Genomic DNA, 18,315 nt, shown 5'->3' with positions numbered 1-18,315 from the left:
ATATTGTATGTTTGGTAAGATATTATTAGAAAGGGCAGTTAATCACTTTAGATCAATTCTATTTTTTGGCTTTTTGCATTGAAATAAATCAATGTCTTTTGTATTGTTATTTATTTGTACTTTATTTAATTAATTAAGCATTGAATAATCTGACTGAAATTCAGAATTTCTGAAGGAAGATTTTCAGTCTACGCTAATTTTTCTTTAAGTTCTATAAATAACAGTGTTCAAAATATTGATGTTGATTTTATGATTGAATTAAAGATCAACACTGAAGGTCTCATGTCTTATGAACTACATTAAATGTATGTATTTTGTTCAAAATAAAATCCCAATATAAAGAATCATACTGATTAGGGGTGGGTATTGCCAAAGAAGTCACGATTCGATTGGAATCACGATTCACAGGCCATGATGCGACTCTATCACGATGCATCACGATACTTGAATTATTGCGATGCATTGCAATATTTTCTCCATGTTTTGTTTTTGAATGACTCGGCACAGTATCCCACGGCCGGAAATGCTTGTGACACAAGGCAGCGTGCGTCAACACATCCGCAGCAACATCTACTGGACTGGAAGTTGTATTCCACTTGTTTTTGGCTGATGTTCGCCAACCATTCATGCAATTTTGTTTATTAATTTTTTTAAATTAATAATCGATACTTGGCGTCAAGAATCAATGCAGTAGATCATGAAAATTAGAATCACGATGCATCATCATGACGATTATTTCGCACAACCCTAATACTGATTTAAGTGAGCAGCTGAGGTGACAGAGCTCCATAGCGATATTGGATGTATGTTTAAAAAACAAACAAAAAAAAACATTATTATCTGTATGTTAAACTGTCTAATATAAGCGATAACCGGAGTTTATACATTTAGTCTGACCGCCTTTTGAAAGCACTTGCCATGTTTATTTATAGAGAAAGTAGATCCTTAACTTGGGTGACATGATGGTCCTAGATTGTTTAGGATTAGAAAGTGTTGACCAGCTCCTTTTTAGGAAGTGTGTCCATAATAAGATATTTAATTAATTTAATTTAATGGCTACATCCACCCACTCCATTGTAGTTTTTTTTAAATATTTTTCTAATATCAGGCTCCTCTGCTGCCAGTATCTACACACCTTGTATTTTATAAAATAATAAAACACAGAAACTTGACTGTGATAGACTGAACCCTGCTTTTAAATTCTTTTCTCTGTTTAAGTGAACAAGGAGCCCGAATAAAAAGCTGATATTTCTTAGATGGATCTTTAGGTTTTAAAGGAATAGTACACCCAAAACATGATTAGCCTTCATTTTCTACTCACCCCCATGCTGAACAACACTCTGGAGTACTTTTTTGATATCTCAAATGCATCTGGAGATCTGGGAGGCTTCTTGCTGTCTGCTGACATTCAAATAATGGAGGTCTATGGTGACCGAGACAGAAAGGTCCATAAAAGTCCACAAAAAACGTGTCAATATTCCTCCATACTGCTCGTCCAATGTATTCCAAGTGTCCTGAGTGGGTAGCATCCAGAATTTACTCGAAACGAAGTCATTTAGAATGTTTTTAGAGCATAAACAGTAGTGTATAGGACTTCCTGAAAGCGCGCACATGCGCGCTCACGACGCTACGGAAGCCGGCAGACCAAACCAGCGCATTCAGCTCGGCAAAGAACTCATGCTCTTCCAAAACACTGAAGTCCTCAGACATTTTTCTTTCGTTGTTTCTTTCTTTGCACAGGTAAACAGCACATTTCTTCTTCTACGCTTGCATTATTGGCAGAGCAGATGCTGAATGCGCACTTTCATCTGGCTTGGTCTGCCGGCTTCCGTAGCGTCGTGAACGTGCGGGCGCGCGCTTTCAGGAAATCCTTTACACTACTGTTTATGCTCTAAAAACATTCTAAATGACTTTGTTTCGAGTAAATTCTGGATGCTACCCACTCAGAACACTTGGAATACATTGGACGAGCAGTATGGAGGAATATTGACACGTTTTTTGTGGACTTTTATGGACCTTTCTGTCTCGGTCACCATAGACCTCCATTATTTGAATGTCAGCAGACAGCAAGAAGCCTCCCAGATTTCCAGATGCATTTGAGATATCAAAAAGTACTCCAGAGTGTTGTTCAGCATGGGGGTGAGTAGAAAATGAAGGCTAATCATGTTTTGGGTGTACTATTCCTTTAATATATTTTTTAAACTTTCTACAGTGCTTTTTTGGCAGTTTATTAGCATGACCTAACACAATGTAATGTAACGTCTGCAGTGCATCTTTGTAATGCATTATTTAAATTCCAATTATGAATCTGAATACCTTAAACTGCTTTTTCTGATATTCAAATCTGTTATGTATTACTGTCCCATCAGCAGTAATCTGTTTAGGTTCTTCTTTTCCTATTAAAAAATAAAAAAAATGAGGATTATGAGGAAAAAAATCTGAATTGGGTTATTTTGGGTTAGTTTTATTTGTTATGGTGTAGGATCTTCATGAATAATCTGGGATCTGTTTGCTCCACGGGTTGATTTAAGAGGGGGCATTGTGCGCACATACAAAGGGTGGGTGTGAGGTGAATTTTTCTGCTGTGGCTGATAAGTGTATCTATGGGAAACACTACATTTTGTCAGGAATTCGCTGCATTTTACTTACCATAAATAGAGATATACACATGGGTCATGTGTAACTAGGACAACCCCCCCCTTTCCATGTCTGTATCCCTTCTCTGCCCCCACCCACGTCCAATAAACAGGCTGTCTGCATACGAGGAAACAATGTCAAAACATCCAGCAAGAGTTTTCCCAGGCTGTTTATTTGGCCAGTGCCGTTTCAGGGCCCCATAAAACTCCTCAGACTCATGTACACACAGTGCTGCTCGACATGGACCATTGGGGTTACTTAGGTAACACTGTCCTGGACTACACATTATGGCTGTTGTTACAGTAGGGACGCCAGAACACAATACATCGGGTGTCACTGATGAAAGTGTTACTAAATACTGTTTTTATAGTCAATGAAAGATGAATTTTAGAAATGTTTAGGATCAGATAGAAAATAATATATATATTTTATAAACTAGGTTTTTTCAGGTTATTAATCTTCAATTTAAAAACTTTAAGCTGGCGGATTCATCACAGAAAAAGGAAATGGCAAGACCTGAATCCCGTTATTGTAATTTGCGAACTAATTCAGCCTGGTTTTTTTTACCTTTTGTCCAACTAATCAGAGTTTATAAAACACGAGAACTCATCTTATGCTCCCAATGGTTCACCAGTGACCTAAAGCATCATGAATAGGGTTTTTAAGGAGAAAGAGAGCAGCTAAACAAATCAAGTTTTAATGCCAGGTTTGGTTTTAATTTTGAAGAAAAAAAAAACAGTGAAGGTTTTGCAAAAACAAAAAATGAAACAAGACACAACATACCTCTCAGTATGTTGTGTCTTGTGTTTTTTTTTTCTTCTTATATGAACTGCCGTAACTTAGATGCATCTCACAGATATATTCATATTTTTGATTCACAGACTTTTTAATACGCTGTTAGAAGAAGCCTTGCTCTACCACCAGTGATGGGACTAACGGCGTTGAAAGTAACGGCGTTACTAACGCCGTTACCTTGTTTTAGTAACGAGTAATCTAACTAATTACTTTGACTGTAACTATAACGCAGTTACCATTGCAAACACCCCGTTACTGCACGTTACTCAGGTCGCACAATGAACCTTTTTTCATGATAGGACTCGTGCAGTTTATTATGTAAATCTGTATCTAGAATTTGCTGTTGTTGGGTGTCGAGCTTATAGAGTTGATGAAGTGATGTTTTCTTCTCATTTTGATGTTTTGCCGTCTGTCAGTACCAAACAAAGTCTGCCAGCTCACAGTCCAGCGCACTAAACACTGTAAATGTAGCAAGGAAAAGGTGTTGCAGCCAGCAGACACAATCTTCCAGATGGGAGCCTCCATCCCACTTGTGGTTATGGGACTTGAGTCAGCCGTCAGATAGGATCTTGTTTTTTTCTCTGCTGAAATGAATGAGCTGTTTCTTGGGATGAAACGGCTCAGCGGATGGGTGAATAGATACAGTAATTACCACTTCCTGCTCTTTCATATTGGATACACAATGGAAACACTGAGGTTAATACTTTGGACAACTGCAAAAAAAACTGAATAAAGAGTCATGTATCCCTGAGTCTTTGAAAGGCCAAAAAGTTTAATCGTTAGTGAACAGTCACTGGTTGATTATCTACTTGTTAAATGTTTGCACTGGTTAAAAATGCAAATTTACTGTCCTCAGAGATGGGTAGTAGCTACTAGTTACATTTATTTGAGTCATTTTAAAATTAAAAAAAGTACTGTGAGGAGTTGCTTTATTGGGCCAAACTTTTTCCTTTTTTGAGGAATATTCTTGTGAAGTATTGCTACTCTTACTTGAGTTAACTTCTGGCTGCTTTTCCCGACGAAAACAGATTAGTCAAAGTATTTATTCTACCTTAGTTTATTGTGTAATTAATTTATTAATTCTTTTTTTTATTTTAGTCTTTAGAATACTGATTTTTTTACTTTATGAATTTTTATACTAATATCTCTCTCTGGGTACATACAAAGGCTTTCCAATAAATTTCTGTCCATTTGTTAGTAAACATAAGCAGAAGTATTTACCATAACAAGGCCATGTAACCAAGGTTGATCATTGCCCATGGGCGCCATGAGTAAACAAGGAAGACATTTCCTTGGTGGAAGTGTGAAAACAAACAGAAAAGAGTCCAAGATTAAATGTGACAAGGCGTAAAAAAGATATTGGACTCCAAGAAAAATACTAGACAAGTAGCGTTTAGAATATAATATTAACATTGACACAAATGTTTACAGTCATGTTAGTGAGTGCTTGCATAGCATTTTTACCAAATACCTTATTTCTCGCTTGAATAATTACTTTGATGATTACCTTTTTATTTTTACTTAATTAAAAAGAGGTTAAAGTGCTGTGACCATTGTAAAATGTTGGATTCACTACCCACCTCTAAGTGCATTGTAGTAGTAGTAGAAGAGATATTTTAGCTCTTTCTGCTACTGTTGTCTCACTGGAGCTTCTGTAAATCGACTATCGTCTGCTTTGAACAACCAGCCACACCCAGCGCTTTTAAATCCAGAGCTTTAGAGCAGTAGGCATGGTTAGTCACTGTGAGTAAAACCTCATATTTAGTCGGTGTGGAAATACAATCGGTTGGAGTTGCTGCATAGTCATATTAGCTTTGGGAGATTTTAAATTACTGAGGGCATTTTTTTTCTTTTTTTAAGCCTTGATGCACTAATCCGATAATTGTCTGCCTGGAATCTCAGGAGCATCTGCTAACATCTGGGGTTCTTGTCTCTCAGTATGTCTTTTTTGCAGCTGGAACTTTTCATCTACAACGTAGTTTTATTTCTTTTGATGATTGAGCTGATCATTATGGTGCTAGAGTGCATTAAATGGCAGTGATAATAGAAATGTTACATCTATTTTATCTAGTTTCTGTAGTTCTGGATCTCTGTCTCTTCAGAATAAGGAATGCTTTAAAAATATCATGGTCACCTGGAGTGAAAAACTCTGTGACTGTCCTGTTGCTGGGGGTATATTTTACACCTATTATCAAAATATTGAGACCAGACAAATCATCTTTTGGTCTTATACCACCATGCTGCTTTTTTACTTCACATTAACTGATGTGTCTAAATAATTTTGAAGATAGAAAGTACCACTAACTGTGTATCCTATGATTTAAACTTCCTTTAGAAGCAGAAGAGGATAGGAATTGCTGAACTGATTAGGAAGCACTGTTTCTCAGCATTATACCTGCCGTGTACCATGTATATGTACTTTATACAGTGCAGACGGTCGGAGTGGCATGATACTTTGTAAAACCACTTAAAACGTAGATATATTTTCTGTATCACGTTTCCCACAGAAAAACAAAACAAAAAAAACGTAGTTTGCTTGCATATTTAATTGTTTAGTCTGAGTATTGATGCATCATTGATATCTGAGATTTACTGGCCAGTCAGTGAATGCATCAATCAGATTTGGATTATACAGCAGCCATCTATTTCTATCCTGTACTTTCTTTTCCTGTCTGGTCTAACTTGTCTGTCAGGCTGCAGGAGAGGCATCAGCAGAGCAATACAATAGAAAAGATCTGGTTGCTATGAAACTTGACTAGCTTGCTGCACGAGCGGTGCTCAGCTGTGAATGTTTTTTCCACTGACAGGCTCTAAACTGAGCCTCTATGGCCTCCAATCTAACCCTGTGTTTTTGCAATTGCTGCTAATGAACCGGAACCAGTCTTTTTGCTGCTCCCATCCTTCCCAGCCTCAGCGTGCTTGTTGTGTAGCGCCCGCTAAATATCACGCCCTCTCTGTTTGGGTCAGATGTTGTATTGTGTTGTTTTTAAGCGTGTAAATCGTTGCTCATCCATATTTAGTGCTGTCATATGACAGACACGTGTGAACTTTGAATAACAGGTGTTATTCTTCACTTTGTCAGCAAAAGCACTGGAACGCTGTGGGTTACTCCAGAGGGAGTTAAAGTGTGACTGATGCTGATTTACGGCTTTACTGCAATGATAAAAAGAGAGGAAGTGTCATTTTGGCCTTTTTTTTTAGTTCCTTGTGAAGCCTCTGTGGTGTTAGAAAACTTGAACCAAAACAGCTGTTGAGTCAAAGAAGAAACAAAGCCTTTTATTAATAGAGGACATTAAAGTATTTTATGATTTAACTCTCATTGATACAAGGTGCAGTTTACTGGCTTTTTAAGCTTCCACTGTGTTATGCTGATTAATGTTTAACTGACCCATATCTGACTGAGACTGGGGACTTCTGATTGGCCTTATCTGTCTTCATTAAACAGAGACAAGTGGACAGATCTGCTCTGCTGTAAAAAATATTTTTTAAGTTTGACAAACACATCCTAGATAATGTTATTAAAGGACTATCAATGAATAAATCAAATGTTATATATATATATATATATATATATATATATATATATATATATATATATATATATATATATATATATATATATATATATATATATATATATATATATATACATTAATTAACAATAAATTCATTAAATCGACGCAAACATATTATTTTTAGGTATAAATAATGATCTGTTGATTATTCCTTCCTTACTTTTCCTTTAAGCAGTCCATCTTCAGGAGCTAGGAACCCACCAGGGTCTGAGGTTTTTATACGGTCTACCTCCTTTAATACGTCTGCATTGTTTGCACCTGATGTTAAACATCTGTTAGTAGCTGTAGCCTGTTAAAATTAGACTAATTATGGGTGGTTTTCATTACTTTTTAAGGGCGTATCGAGTTACAGCATTCACATATCTCAGTGTTGTTAAAATTTATATAAAAAAAACAGTGTAGGGCTACAATTAATGATTATGTTGCAAATCGATGAATCTGTCAATTGTTTTTTTCAGTTAATTGGTTAATAATTGGATAGCCAAAGGTTCCTTAACAAAGGTTTTTAATGAAATTGATGAGTTCTGTATAAAGTATATTCTCAGACGAAAAGTATATATTTTTTATCTTAATGCAAAACGTTTTTACATTTTTTTATTTTTTTTTTTACAACTTTTGCATAGATGTTTTAGAGTATCTATACTCCAGTTAATAATTAATTGATTACTAAATTAGTTAATGTTCATGTTATGTTTTTATTTACAACTGTTTTTGTTTATATATTAGTGTTAAATAAAATAATGCAAGCTTTCCAAAAAAGCTGTTTTTTTTTTATTTGACTGATGTAATATTATCTTATCTTAGATATTGTTTTAATTGGCCAAAGAGGAAAATCAGGCTTCAGGGTTCCATAGTTATGCTTAATCAGAAGGCTAGGTAGAGTTAGAAAGAGTTGTCTCTGATTTTATTATTTATTATTATTTTTTTTCTTTTCCTGATTTCCTGAGGCTATATGCCAGTTTTACCCTCAGGCATAAGTACAGATTTGCACACAATGAAAAGTGTTTTTGTTTATTGGCCCCTGTTGTGATAGAAAGTGGATAGAGCCATGACTGAAACAGAAAGCTGACATTCCAACCAAGAATCTGACAATGGGAAGGACTCTCTGCAAACAATAAATCTCTGACTGGGATCCTACAGGTTCAGCTCATATTGATCGTCCATTCTAATAAGAACTGAACAGCCATTTAAAAAGCCTAAAACATTACACTTTCTAAAAGCATAATCCAACTAGAAGAACACAGGCTGCAAAATAAAAAAAAATCAGATGTTACATAAGAGGAAGAAACAGGCTTTTCTTTACCTCAGAGGAACACTTTGATTAAAAACAAATGTCTGCCTTTATTTCACAATGGGAAAAACATCATACAAGAACTCGCTGGGCTTCAGAGGTGCACAAATAACCAAAACAAGTGTTACCAGATGACGACTGCAGTGTAATTTATAAGACTCACTTACAGTAAAGCTACTGAAGTATTGTAATTTGAACCCTTGTTAATCCAATGCGTTCCCTATGGTTGTATTTGTCTGACAGATTTGTTTCACGTTTACCTCTGAAGGCTAAAAAAAGAAACAGGCAAATCAAACATGCAATGGAATGGGTGTGTGCTCACACGTTGGAGATAAAACAGTGTAAATAACTAATTCAAGTGGACTCACTCATTAGCAAACAATGCCACAAGAGGTGGTTGTTTTTAGATTGAATGTCAGTTAGCAGCACTTGACAGTAAAAATACAGAAGGACTTTTAAATCATGATTTAAAATATGGTTTTATAAACTTCAAAAATATCAAAATAACTTTTATAATTAAAATTTACAGCATATTTACTGAGTTATATAAAAGCAGCAATAATCCTGCAACAAAACTAGATTAAATACATTTAATTAAAAAATAAGAATAACTTATTGGAGAAATAACGTGCTTAGTAGTGAGTTCTAAAGAAAGCTGCCAGTAGTGCAAAGATTTGAATGCCAGAGATCCTGCCTTCGCCCACTTAGATGGGAATTGAAAGAGTTTTCAAAGCAGAAAGTGAAAGGCAACTCCAAACTGATTACTTGTCGTAACTACCATGTCAAACTCAAGGCCTGCACGCCGATTATGGCCCCTCACAGTAATTTATTTGGCCCTCAAAATACGGAAAAAGGCATATCATGTCATAAATTCCCAATTATGTTCTTCTAAAGTGTTAAAAGTGGCTATAACTGCAAAATAAATGACTAAAGTCATATATAATACTAGAGCAGTGTGCATTTTCTAAATAGAAGTTTGATTTTATACAATTGCAACTGATCTGAAAACGAGTTTGACTCCTCTGCTTTAAGCTCCATCCATCCATTTTCCATCACGCTTATCCCAAGCGGGTTCACGAGCGGTGCTGGTGTCTCTCTCCAGCTGTCTGCGGGCGAGAGGGGGGGTATACCCTGGACAGGCCGCCAGTCCATCGCAGGGCAACACAGAGACAAACAGGACAAACAACCATTCACACACACTCACAACTAAGGAGAATTTAGAGAAGCTAATTAACCTAACAGCCATGTTTTTGGACTGTGAGAGGAAGCCGGTGTACCCAGTGAGAACCCATGCATGCTCAGAGAGAACATACAAACTCCACCCAGAAACCTTCTTGCTGCAAGGCAGCAGTGCTACCCACTGTGCCACTGAACAGCACCCTGAGTTCATATTGTATTATATGATATTTTATATGCTTAGGTTTTGAATTGAGCCTAAATCATAATTTATTTATTTCTAACAAGGATGCATTAACCCCAACTGACCAATCACATTCCAAGATTTTCTTTTCTAAACTCAAATTACTTTCACTAATTTAGTTTATTATTTATTTCTGCTGAAAATGTAAAAAAAAAAATGCATTAGTTCAGCTCTAACCTCTTTTTTTTCACAGTTAGGCAGCAAGGTTTTTTGTCTGTGATTACTTAAAATGAGATTCATAAATACGTAGATTATGTTTAAATATTTCTTCTTTAATAAAAATTTTAATATATTTATTAAATAAAGTGTACAATAATGGGAAAATATTTCCTTTATTAGATAAAGCTGTTCATGTGGTAGGTTGCTGCATAACTGAGCTTCTTTAAATGTCAGACTGTAATCATACTTGGAAACTCGTTATAAATCATTTAATATTTGAGCTCTTTTTAATCCTAACTCTGTATGTTGGCGCTACAGTTGACATATCATTCAGGAATTCAGGAACTTCGAGTCTGGATGAGTCTGACCTATTGCCTCTACATGATGAGTAAACTGGAGTCCAACAGTATGTGCAACATATTTTACCTTTTCTAAGCTATAACATAGATCTGTAAATAAAACAGTGATGAGTAAAGCTGTTTAACATGGAGACCTGGCCGTTTTTTTTTCTTTTTTCTCTACCTTTCTCATATTTTTATTGGCACCAATTAGAAAAGAATTGAAGACCAATCATTTTCTACCTCTCACTCCCTTTTAGCATCCAAGACACAAAAACACAATAGAACCACCTCAGTCCCCCACCTCCACATTCTTGAAATGCAGAGCTGTATCTTTGGGGATGGTTGTGTGTTGTTGTGTTTTGAGGAGGATGAAACAGACGCACACAGTAAACACAGAGTGTAGACAGAGCCTGGGGGTCTGCAGCATGATGCAGGGTTTCAGCCAAGTTGACATTTCCTGCAATGTGTCTGCCATGTGTGCATCCGTGTTCGGGTCCAAGTATCCGTTATTGGACCCTAGCTTTTTGCTCTAATGCCACTATGTGTAATTAATCTATCATCTTAGAAGAACTATTATCACTAATAAACAATGTATTTTTTTCCTGTGGAATGCTTCTAGGTTGTTTGAATTAATTGTTTTTACATCTCAGCAGTCAGTGACTTAGTCACAGGCAGGCATAGAAGTAGTGAAGTAAAGAATGAAACAATCACCAATTAAGGATGCCAACAGGTAACCATTATTTTGTGATTAATGGTTATAAAAGATGATTCCATGATTCCATATGGGCAGCACTTTTTATCATTAAGCTGAGTCTTTCATTGATGAATGTAACAGAGATAATCAATAATTATGTCAGAGCAGACATGGTGAACAATCTTAGCAGTGGGTCCTAGATTATTTTTTGGTTTTACAGGCTTAATGGTGACAGGATAAAAATAAACCCAAAAATTGTGGCTGACTAGCTCAAGTGGTAAGTCACCCATCCTGCAAACAGGAAGCCTGGGTTCGTATCCCAGCTGAGGGGAATGAGCTGCCAGTTTGGGTCCTCAGGACACCTCTCTCTAATGCTTTGGGGAGTGGCGGAACCTGAGGTTCTGTGTTCAAGCCCCACTCCCATGGACTGCCATTCTGGCTCCCTGAGCCAGACCCTTAACCCCAAGATTTCTACCCGGGAACCAGGCAATGGCAGCCCACTGCTCCCCAAGGGGATGGGTTAAATGCAGAGGTAAATTTCTCAAATGTGAGATCAATAAAGTTAAATTATTATTATTATTATTATTATAACTGCCCCTAAAATTACCTAGTTAAACTGACATTGTTTACCCTGCTCTACAAATCGCTGTGAATGCTTACCAAACAAACTGATGGTGTGACTTTTCTGATCATTGGACCAATCCATGAACTGACCACCAGTACAGATATGCAAAGGTAAAAGTGCCCAACGCACAAGCTATAAGATGAATTTAGTTTGAGTCAGATCAATGTGGTCTCCGATCCTTAAAATATTCCAAAGAAACATTACTCATGTACTGATATCTAAAACGGTCATCATAAAGACCTGTAGTTTTGAGCAGATTGCCAAAAGACTTGTCTAACAAAAAATTTTAATATCTAAAATAAATTAGAAATAATGGTAAACAATTTTGTTAAGGTGGAAAGCATGTAAATGTGCATGAATTACAAATTTCTTCAGAACATAATTAAATCTTCATAATCATTTCTCTTTCTCTTGTTCCCACCATGTTATGTCCCTGCAGCCAAATTATATCTCCCACATTTCAGCTTGTCCTCTCCATCATTGTTTTTATCCATGCAAACGGAGAGAAAAGAAACCTGGATGTCTTGTCGTTCCTCCAGCGAGGCATCCTGCTCAGCTGCCAAAACCTACAGAATGAGCTCATAGTCTATTACTTATTCATAGGCCCTGCCACACAGGCTGATGCAATACCAGTCTTCCAGCTAAAATGAGGCAAACAAGCATATATGGAGGAGAAACGGACCAGACATGAGCAAGAGGGCAAAAATAAACCCAAAAAAAGCTTTGAGCATACAGTAATGATTCAGTCTGAAACTCCACAAAGATTAGCTAACTGCTGTTTAACGTCTTAACTGGATATTTGGATAAACCTTTCACCTTTTTTTCCCCTTTTTTATGCAAAGAAAGCATATTTGGTCAATTCTCCTGAAAGATGCTGGAGGATGATTTTAAAGAAACCAAAGGAGGCTCAATAACCAACACTTTAATCCTGCTGAGATCCTTTTGTTTGTGTTATTCTAACAATTAGCATATTCTTCCACCAGTAACTGTTTTTAGCAAATGTTATATTGGAGGAGTTTCATGTACTTACCATAATAATGCTCAGAAGTTTGAACAGGATTCTGATGGTGGATATCTTTGCACTTTTTCTGAGACTTTTAGATTATTTATATGGTTATTGGAATTATGTTGCATCAACCTAAATTAAGAAATATATTGTGACTCAAGTTTTGTCTATATCCTTTAGCCACAGTACAGCCTTCCTCTTTCTTATTGATTCAAAAATAATTTCACTGGCCTTGTACATCAAATGAACTTAAGTATTTGTTGCAGTCAATATCAGTCTGTTTCATAATCACCTCATAAGTAAATAAGAATTTATAATTTTCTCTTTATTAAATGTTTAGGATTGCTTTACAGTTGAGCATTTTTGGGGAGAATTTGATTCTGAGAGACTCTATATTATGAACTTTTTAATTCTTTGCAGAGTGTACCAGGAATACTTTAATTTCATTTTACTGAAAAGCTACCCGTATTTTCACGACCATAAGGCGCACCGTACTAAAAGGCGCACTCTCAGTTATGTGTCCCATCTCTGTATTTAACACACACATAAGGCGCACCGGACTATAGGGCGCGTTTTTTATATACAGGTACATGTCCTCTACTACCTTTAAATACCTCTACTGCGTATTTAAAAATACAGCGGGGGCAAAACTGAGTATGACTGTGCTTTATTCATGTATTTATTACAAAGTATTAATCAAACCTGGGTGCTGGCCGTGAGACAGACACATCGCAGATGACAGTGCGCTGTGATTACTCCTAAATTAACTTAAAATCCTGAAACCTGCCGACGGAATATGTTCGCTTTTATTGCCGGTATCCTAGTGCCTGCAGTTTAAATTATTTAGATGAAAAACACCTGCCAGCCGCCGCGGTGAGGCTGCTGTTGAAGGGATTTACTGTCGATGCACCGCTGGTATGTGGGGGTCTGAGCGCCTCCGACAGAAATAGATAATCTGGATGAACTGACTGCAATTATGAAGTTTTCAGGTGGACTTTCTCACTTAAAAACATATTAAAACTACTTTATTCCCACTGATCACAGCAAATATAGCTGCAAGATTTAGATTATTTAGATGAAAAAACACCTGTCAGCCGCCGCGGTGAAGAGGAGGAGACGCGCCCAGAGGCTGCTGTTGAATTAAGTTTTCAGGTAGAAAAAATAGAGCGGGAGCAAAACTGAGTATGATTGTGCTTTATTCAAGTATTTATTACAAAGTATTAATCAAACCTGGGTGCTGGCCGTGAGACAGACACATCGCAGATGACAGTGCGCTGTGATTACTCCTAAATTAACTTAAAATCCTGAAACCTGCCGACGGAATATGTTCGCTTTTATTACCGGTATCCTAGTGCCTGCAGTTTAAATTATTTAGATGAAAAACACCTGCCAGCCACCGCGGTGAAGAGGAGGAGACGCGCCCAGAGGCTGCTGTTGAATTAAGTTTTCAGGTAGAAAAAATAGAGCGGGAGCAAAACTGAGTATGATTGTGCTTTATTCATGTATTTATTACAAAGTATTAATCGAACCCATCAAAGTCATCATCCTCTGTTTCTGAATTAAACAGCTGCGCTAAATCAGACATGCCAATTTCCCCTTCTTTGCTGTGAGAGCATCTACAATCCATCCACAAATGGTGGCATAACTTGCCCGGCGCTGCCTTCCACTTATCCTGAAACTGTGGTCTCCGTCTGTCATCCATCGCTCCCACGCCGCTCGCAGCCTTACTTCGAACGGCCGCTTCACACCGATGTCGAGCGGTTGAAGTTCCTTTGTCAGACCCCCGGGATAACGGCGAGCACAGCGTTCATTTGATTCACCTTTTTTTCACATCGGCTGTGAGTTGGGCACGCAGCGATGGTGATGCGTGGAAAAAAGCACCTGGTCTCCTCACATACACCTGCCTGCATCATCTCCTCATCCATCCAGCCCTTTTCATTTGCGTTATATCATATGTCATCAGAGCGCTGTGTCTGTCTCGCTGTCAGCTCCCAGATCAGCTTCTCTGATTGGTTGATGCGGCGCGTCCAGCAGCAAAACTTCAATTTTTCCATCTTGAGCAGCAGCAGCAGCGCTACGTGCTGCACCTGCGGCTCAAAACGCGCTGCGGGACCTTTTGCTGCACCTATACGCGCGTCAACCATTGACTTTGCATGTCAACTCGCTGCTTCTGCTGCACCTGCTGGGTCCGGTTCACACCGATGTCGAGCGGTTGAACAGCGAGCACAGCGTTAATTTGTTTCCCCATGTTTTTCACATCAGCTGTGAGATGGGCACGCATGGAGTCACATATTAACAGCGATGGTGATGAGTGGAAAAAAAACACCTGGTCTCCTTACATTCAGCCACTCTTTCATCATCTCCTCAATGAGGTGGTCTCAAAAGTCGCAGTTACAACACACATAAGGCGCACCGCACCAAAGGGCGCACCGCACATTTTGAGGGAAAAAAAAGACGTTTAAGTGCGCCTTATAGTCGTGAAAATACGGTAGTTATAAATCCTTTTCTAGCTACTATCCCTGGGTTCCAATCCCCGCCCGCCAGGGGAAATGAGCTGCCAGTGAGGGTCCTTAGACAAGACCATTTATGCTAATGCCTGCTTTGTAAGTCACTTTTCATAAAAGTGTCTGCTAAATGCATAAACATAAACTAAAAAACAAAAACACATAAACATAATAACCCTGCAAGCATCAGATCTGTTTAGTGAAAGCCATTACTGGTTGAGCTTTATTTCCCACACCTACAGTACCACAGTAATGCAAGCAACACAGAAGAATTAGCAATATTTATTCCCAGAAACTTTTGTCCTCAGTATTAAGACCATATCTGCTATAATTAACACTTCCACTGAGTGGTCAGTGGTCCTATTTTCTAATCCGCTTCCCTAAACTGTCTTGGATCCTTCTTGACACTTGAATTATCCAGGGTGATTTGAGGCAGAAAAAATAATGCAGTCTTTTCTGTAGTATAGCATAGCTTGTTGATCTAAGCATATTTATTGAAATGTGAACTTAATCCCCTTTTACATACTGCCCCTATTTTTAGGTAGCCTAAAGGTGGTTTTGTGCTACAAATGGAAAAGGATACAGATTAAATCTGTAGACTGCATGGAAAAATTTATGTTGAGAATCACTTGAGAATCACCTGCTTCTACCTTACTGCTTGGAAGACGTTTGTCCCTTAAACGGAGCACTGTGGTGACCACCAGAACCACTACAGCAAAGGACAGACAGCAGACTTGTTTTTGGGGTCATAATATAATGAGGTCTCATCATCGTTATGTTATTTAGACAGTCCATAAATAGTGTAGCTGTATAAAACTGTATTTATTCTGAATATTATGTTCAGAGTATTATGGAAGTGAGGATTGGGATTACTGAAATATAGCTTCTGCTGACACCTCAATAGAATAAAGAAGAGATTAAAACAGAGGAGTAATATCCCTAACTGTCCCATACTGGGGAAGTTCAGGTGTCAGACGCACAACTGGCTGTATGTTATGACAACAAATGAAAACCGTCAAACATAACTCTGCACACATATGGAATCCATACATAACAAATTTTATTCAAAATATAAGAATTTATTAACAAAAAATAATTCAACTCCATGTCAAACATATTTCAGTAAAGGAATAAAACTGTAAACAGAGCAACTTTGTTGTACTCTGTTAAGCCTTCGCATTATCCCCTTTAACTCTTACTCTCTCTAACTCTCAGCTTGCTCAAAAGAACAGCAGAAATCTTAACATTACTAGTCCTGTGTGTGATTCTATTGATTTTTTTTTCTTTTGGATACTCGGGTAACAGATTAGCTGTTGGATAGTATGACTGTTATTGGAAGAGAGACCAGCTTACATGGTAAATGGCCTGTGCTTGTAAAGCACTTTTTTTCAAGTCAGGAGATTTGACCAAATTTCTTTACACTATATTCCCTCATTCAGCCATTCACGCACACACTCACACAAAGTACAATGTAGCCACACCTGCCCTGGGGCTCACTGATAGAAGCGAGGCTGCCAGTCTCAGGCCCACTGGGCCCACTGACCACCATAAGTAGACATTGCAGGTGAAGTGTCTTGCCCAAGGACAAGAACACTAAAGGCTGGAACTGGGGCTTGAATGGTCAACCCTTTGATTTCAGGGCAAACTCCTACATCCAACGCCACTGTGTCCCTGTTTGGCAGGTTGATTACAAACTTATACCTGTATTTACTAAACATGAAGCTTTAAGTATAGATAATATAAACAACAGACTACAATCTGAGGTGCTTTACTCTTTGATAAAACATTCTTAACAGAGTAAATGCACAAACATATTTTAAACTACCGGTATTTAAACTATTTTCTTGGCCTGAGTCCTTGTTATTAGCAAATCTTTTCTTGCTTTAGTGTTTTGCATTTGCTGTATGTTGGTCCGATGGGTTTGATGCCTGCAGTGTGTGCATACTATTGATCGGTTGTATATTTGCTTCTATTAATAATGCACAACAAATCAAATATATATTGTTTATGTCTCTAGAATGTGTAATTTTGTATTACATTGGCCAATTTTCTTTCTTGTTTTCCAATTTAGGACCAGTTTGAAAATCTGGACAAACACACCCAGTGGGGGATTGACTTTCTAGAGCGCTACGCAAAGTTTGTGAAGGAGAGGCTGGACATAGAGCAGAGCTATGCCAAGCAGCTACGGTACGTTCACACTGACACATACAGTCATACATATCCATATATGAGCACAGTGACGTCACAGTTCCGGGAACACAGTGTGACATACATTTCTTACTTGTAAAAATAAAAACAAAAAAGACAATATTTTTCATCTCTTAACTTCAGTGATACATATTTTATGTTGCTCATTAAGTGACAATTTTGGTCACAGTTATTTAATTGTTTGGATCCATCTGCTTCCAGACAAAGTTGCAAATTTCTTTGCCAATAATGGCTGTGCTCTCATACATGCATCTGAAGCTTTGGATAAACATGAGGCCAACACTCTGTTAGCTGCTCTTTGGTTAACAATCCAACTACTGAGTGCAATACAGGAGTCTGCATTTCCCAGAGCCCCGGGGAACGGGCAGGCTGAGGCTTTGATGTTTAAATCTTAGATCAATCTCTAATAACATGCTTGGATCCTTTCCCGTTGTGTGTGGGTCGGTTTGGGAATTTGGATGTCTCTCTGTCTGTGTGTTACGTTCAGCTTTTTTAACTGCAGGATTAAAATATCAGACAGTGCCTTTAGCTTTTATGTCTTCCTCTCTCCCATTTAGAAATCTGGTGAAGAAATACTGTCCAAAACGTCCAAAAGATGAAGAGCCAAGGTGAGGAGCGTCCCATTTTTTTTCTTTTAATCCTTTACTTGATACTTTAGGATGACTACGGATAGGAGCAATGGAAAGTCCTGCTGGAATCTTGATGAATAAATGCTGACTGTTCATTAAAAAAAAATAAGACCTCAGCCGTGTGTTTGATGTGGCTCCTCACATTCTGTCTGTGAAGTTACCAAACAATGTAATCCGTCACATAAAACAAAGCTTTTTGAATGGCTTTATGTTAGGGCAGACCTTTTTAATTTTTTCTCCTAAAACCACATAAGAATTGTACATCAGTGTCATTCCTAAAATTTCATTAAGGATTCAAAATATTCTATTGTGAGGAGAAATAAATAAATAAATGATTAAAAAGGGCAGTTATATAAAACAGATCTTTTTATTTTTCCTTGAGATGAATCTGAGGATAATTCTGTAAACTTCACATATCTATGATTAGCTGT

The 18,315-nt window shown here is 37.6% G+C and overlaps 1 protein-coding gene across 3 annotated transcripts in view; it reads left to right on the top strand.

Moving 5' to 3' along the window:
* The window catches only part of fnbp1l (formin binding protein 1-like), a 53,585-nt gene that overhangs the window by 16,512 nt on the left and 18,758 nt on the right, over positions 1–18,315 (top strand). For all 3 annotated transcript variants that reach the window (XM_038295080.1, XM_038295081.1, XM_038295079.1), the window contains exons 2-3: positions 17,119–17,234; positions 17,813–17,863. In XM_038295080.1, the coding sequence (XP_038151008.1) occupies positions 17,119–17,234; positions 17,813–17,863 (167 nt within the window). The remainder of the gene's footprint in view (positions 1–17,118; positions 17,235–17,812; positions 17,864–18,315) is intronic.

Source organism: Cyprinodon tularosa, unplaced genomic scaffold (genome assembly GCF_016077235.1).
Source record: "Cyprinodon tularosa strain WSP-4 unplaced genomic scaffold, ASM1607723v1 ctg35, whole genome shotgun sequence".
Taxonomy (NCBI): domain Eukaryota; kingdom Metazoa; phylum Chordata; class Actinopteri; order Cyprinodontiformes; family Cyprinodontidae; genus Cyprinodon; species Cyprinodon tularosa.
The sequence above is the reverse complement of the archived record's forward strand: the minus strand, read 5'-3'. Positions and strand labels throughout refer to the sequence as shown.